This window comes from Plasmodium fragile (genome assembly GCF_000956335.1).
Source record: "Plasmodium fragile strain nilgiri unplaced genomic scaffold supercont1.19, whole genome shotgun sequence".
NCBI lineage: Eukaryota > Apicomplexa > Aconoidasida > Haemosporida > Plasmodiidae > Plasmodium > Plasmodium fragile.
In genome coordinates, this window is record NW_012192599.1 from 372898 (window position 1) to 377734 (window position 4837).

Below are 4837 nucleotides of genomic sequence, written 5' to 3' on the forward strand. Positions count from 1 at the left end.
TTTCACCATCACATTTCTTATATTACATATTGTTATGTATACTTATACTGTATTAAAAATATAAAAGCTCTTAGAACAGCAAAACGTGAATCGTATATACGCAAGAGACTTAATTAGTATTGTTCTTCTTGCTCAAAGTAGAAGTTTATATCTACCAAAATCCATACATATATAAAAAAAGAACAGTGCCACAATCGTTTCCTATATATTTAAAAAAAAAAAAAATAGAGATAATCACATAATGCTTTCATGCATAAAAAAAAAAAATGAAAAAAACATCAATCTCAGAATCCTTGCATATATAATAAGGATGTGAAACAAAAAAAATGAATTAAAATAAAATTATATAATACATATATATATCAAAAGAAAAGAATAATCATATAATCCATATATACACGTAAGAAAAAATAATATTCTTATAATACATCCATATACAAAAAACAAAAAAAGTAAAGGATATATAGGCCCTTTGAACCTTTTTCAAGATAAGGAAACAAGGAACAAAATGATGTCCTGTGTGAAATTTTCATTATGTATCATCCTGTTGTACTCCTGGCAATATCCCGAAAACGTACGACAATAATTGTGGTTGCCTTAGAATGGGCATTCCCATTTATGATTATAATGTTATTGGTGCTCCTAACAATTAAAAACACTTCTTCGTTCTTTTCTTGTATCTAAATACCTGTGCATTGTATAACCTTCCTAATACATCCGCCCCTGTTCTCATATACTAGGTAAATGACTTCGGCACATCATGGAATCCAACAACTGTCGGAAACAGCATTACCGGTGTCAGGATTAGTAGATTATTAACGGCTAAATTGGGTATGCAAGCACCAAAGCAAACTAAAGTTCTGGCTAAACCTGGTAACGGTGCACCTAAGGAAAGCGCGCCACCAGGAAACAACCCTGGTAAACCAGGTTCTAAGGTTCCATCAGAAAAACCGATGCCACCGTCCTCACAAGATAACGCACCAAGTGAAAAAAAAGAAAACAAGCCAAAAGGAACTGAAGTGAAGAATGCAACGGATACGCAAATACCAGAACAAAATAAACTTTGTCCTAGCCCCAGTGGAGACTCCTCTTTTGAAACCACGGCGCCTAGTGAAAAGTCTGATCCATCAGACTGCGAGGTTATGCCAGGCGGTCTATTACTATCACCTCAGAATGAGGCACAGAGTGAAAAAACAGAGAAAGAGTCCGATGACGCTACGTTAAAGGGTGAAACAGAAGCGTCCCAGGGAGGCGAAGGAACTGCAGTATATTCACTGAAAACCAAAAATTATGCAATGCGAAATTTAATACTTACAGATTGGGACAGATTCATGCAAAGCTCAGAACACGATTGGGCAGCATTCCAAGTGTGCTTAAATAATGCAAGAGAAACCTTCTTGGAACAAAAAAATAAGGAATGGTCTAACTGGATTCATTTAATTGAAAAAAAAAAGGTTAGAATATTGTAGACATTCAACAGAAACGGAGGGCGATTCAGCTTCCAGAAAACCAAAACGGAGCGACACTAAGTGGAAAAAATGGTTTAATAGAAAAGTACTATCCCAAATTGATTCACAGTTAAAGAAGTGGTTGGACGACACTTATTCTACTTTACCTGAAATTTATGCTAAAGATATGGAACAATTGAAATACAAGAAAATTAAAGGATGGTTAATGTATCAATGGCAAAAGAACGAAAAGGACTCTGATCATGAATCGCTTGAACTTATGAAAGCATCAGAATTCTTACAATTGGCTAAGTCCCGAGAATGGTACCGCTCCAATCTAGATATAGACAAACAGAGAGAGGAATTCATGAAATGGTTTGTTCTTAAAGAAAACGAATATTTAAAAAAGCAGGAACAGTCAGACTGGACTTATTGGAAAAATGTTAAACTTATTATGACTGATTCAATGTGTACAACACTTTCTGTAAAACCCATAACCAAGAAACAATGGAATCAACTTGTTAATGAAATAAAAATGTGAATTAAAGGGGAAAACAAGACACTATTATTGTATAAAATAAATGCATAAAGTAGAATTAATATAGAAATTCCTTGAATTTTCGACTTGTTTTAATTATAAATATTTGCAAAATATGGCTTCACTAATGATTAAAGTTAAAGAAAATATTAATTATAGTATTCAAAAAAAGACAAACAAGAATTTCAATGTAGTAATATATTATATAGAATGCAAAGAATCGTAAACAAATATGCAAAGGAAATATCAAAGGATAGCGACAGATCATTAAGGCATGATACAGAAGAACATACACACTATGCACATGAGATGGAACAATTATTATTTGGAGATTTAACAAAAAAAAAAAAAAAAAAAAAATATTGCAACATTCCAAATATATAACAAGGAATCCAATAAATGTGTACGGATGAGTTGTAATAACTTTAAGAAGCCATGCGAACATATTAATGATGTGTTTCATACCATCCTCGAGAAGGAAAAATTGAGCAGAGACAAATTCAAAAAGATCTCAAATGGCAATAGAGCATCATGGAAAGGACTCATTATTAAGATAGCAGACGAATGTATGACCATTTTTGAAGCACCAACTGTCTCAGAAGCCAAATTCTCGATGTATGAGGGTACAGGACTCATTGCTGAAGGTGCAAGGTATAGTGTTAAAGGGTTCTTTATTTAGCTCTAGGTTTTACGGTTTGAGGTTCCCGATTCCTCGATTAGGCGTCCCTTCCCTAGGAATATGACAGTTGTGCACACTATACGCATGTATTTACAGTACCATTCTATGAGGTGCACGCGTGACCACACAGTACTATGATTTGAAGAGTGTCGCCGTTGCTACAATATCACATGGTGTAGCGATGAGATCGATGTGCCCGGAATACTGCTCCCAGAGTGATATCCATACCCATGAGATATTAAGGAACGGTTATTTTGTAAAAAATCATAAAGGGCAAAGAAGAGGGATATGTTGTAACAAGAATGGTGGTAATGCAATACATACGTGTGGGCAAACTGGGCACACCTGACCGAATTATCCTTTTTGAAGAAGGAAGGAATATATAGGTACAACCACATATAGATGACTTAGCAATATCAACAAATGGGAACATGTACATGAAAAGGGAAGTGTGAAATGGAGCGTAACAAAATATGTCCCAAAACAACTTTAACCGACAGCAGCTAATTCCCTATCAGACAGTCGGATAGTCCACTGCAAATTTTTACCTTTTCCACAAGTACCGGATTGATCGCAAATAAAGGGAAATATATGCAGGCACGAATCTGTTTACATATATTAATTCATGCGATGCTTCCCTCTTCTTTTTTTCGTTCATATTCAGTGCCATTGCTTGAAATACCAAATTTGTAATTATATTACATTGCACGGGGTCGTAGTGCCCCACACGTTATACATGTTTGTGATTTTACACCTCAAAGTGCATTCACTCTGTCCCTTAAATCTTAACAACTTCTTTAAAACATAATTTTTTTTCGTAAAAAATGTAACAATTTCTTTGGTGTAAATTTTGAAGAAATTATCGCATTCGCTGTGCCCATAGATAATGCACGATGTTCTTTTCCTCGTAGTATCCCACATAGCAATTATAGGAAGCGCCTGTGTGTTTGTCAAATGCGTCATTATTGTGTTTATATTGTAAGTCACAGCCGGTAAAAGGGTTTATTATGGAGTTCGCGTCTCTTTCCTCTTTTGGTATGCTCCTCTTTCCTTTATTTGACGCACAGGATATTGCAATTTCCTGGGCTGCACTAGATAAATTTCATTTTCCCCGCATTCCCAGTATTCCCCTGATTATTAAGGGCAGAGGAGATTATAAAGAGGCCTTCCCTTAACATGCACAAACCCTGCACCTGCCCTCCGCCCTTAGTACATAATATTATGTCAGGTGCGTGGAGGCATTTTCTCAAAATACTCAATCAATCTGAATATATGCGTATACTGTACTCTCCCTGTTTACTTACTGTGCGGACAATTGTTGGCACACGGTTATACACACACTTTCCCAAGCCCCTTAGTATACATATCACACGTGTAACTCAGTTTGTTCAAAAAAGAAAGAAAAAACATTTTTCACATTTATAGATTCATACATATAATTACACATTACGCTTGGATTTCATGTGTAAAAAAAACTTGGTAAACCCTCATCTTATGACGAATTTAGTTGCATGAAACTATATTTACTACAAAAATGAACTTTATAGAAGTAGATGTTATGGTAAGGAAATTACACTCACTAACCACCGGCGGTTATTCCTTTATTCTTGTCATTCATTTCAGTGTGCACCTAACATTTTGCCATGACCCACTATAATTTCGACTGCCGCGCCGAATTTCTATTTGCTGCTGTAATGAACTGATCCAAAGAACACAAATACGAACAATGAGTCCCCCATTTTGCCAATAATTACTTCGTATGCACCTTTAATATTATTCAGAATTGTCTATTTTTTCGGATATTTATTATGCAACATGTCCCTCAGGAGTTTCGCCACCATATAACATGTTGTAATATAACATTCATAAACTGCACTTTTTAAGCAAATAAATGTGAAATTACGTGAGGAAAAAAAGAAAACATGATAGAAAACTTTTCCCCTTCCTGTTACATCATTACCTCGTCATCCTTGTTCCACAAATGACGATAACGTTATGTGCAAATTCAAAATGACCGTCTGTCTATAATGCTATTATTGAACATCAATAAGGAATCTCTATTAATACATAGCCTACCAATGAACGAATAACTACATGTGTGCGCAAGCACGAAAGTGTAACAAAGCTTCTACAAATTGATTGAAGACCCCAATTATAATGTTCAAAATATAC

At 35.1% G+C, this 4837-nt stretch overlaps 2 protein-coding genes across 2 annotated transcripts; both read left to right on the plus strand.

The window, feature by feature from the left end:
- Window positions 1–508: 508 nt before the first annotated feature.
- On the plus strand, window positions 509–1989 carry AK88_02097 (uncharacterized protein; the record flags this gene model as incomplete). Its single annotated transcript, XM_012479731.1, has 3 exons — window positions 509–574; window positions 741–1454; window positions 1579–1989. The coding sequence occupies 3 exons, from the start codon at window positions 509–511 to the stop codon at window positions 1987–1989; spliced, it is 1191 nt and encodes a 396-aa protein (XP_012335154.1).
- A 406-nt stretch (window positions 1990–2395) lies between these two features.
- On the plus strand, window positions 2396–2665 carry AK88_02098 (uncharacterized protein; the record flags this gene model as incomplete). The annotated part of the gene is made up of 1 exon (XM_012479732.1): window positions 2396–2665. The coding sequence occupies one exon, from the start codon at window positions 2396–2398 to the stop codon at window positions 2663–2665; it is 270 nt and encodes an 89-aa protein (XP_012335155.1).
- Between the last annotated feature and the right edge of the window lie 2172 nt (window positions 2666–4837).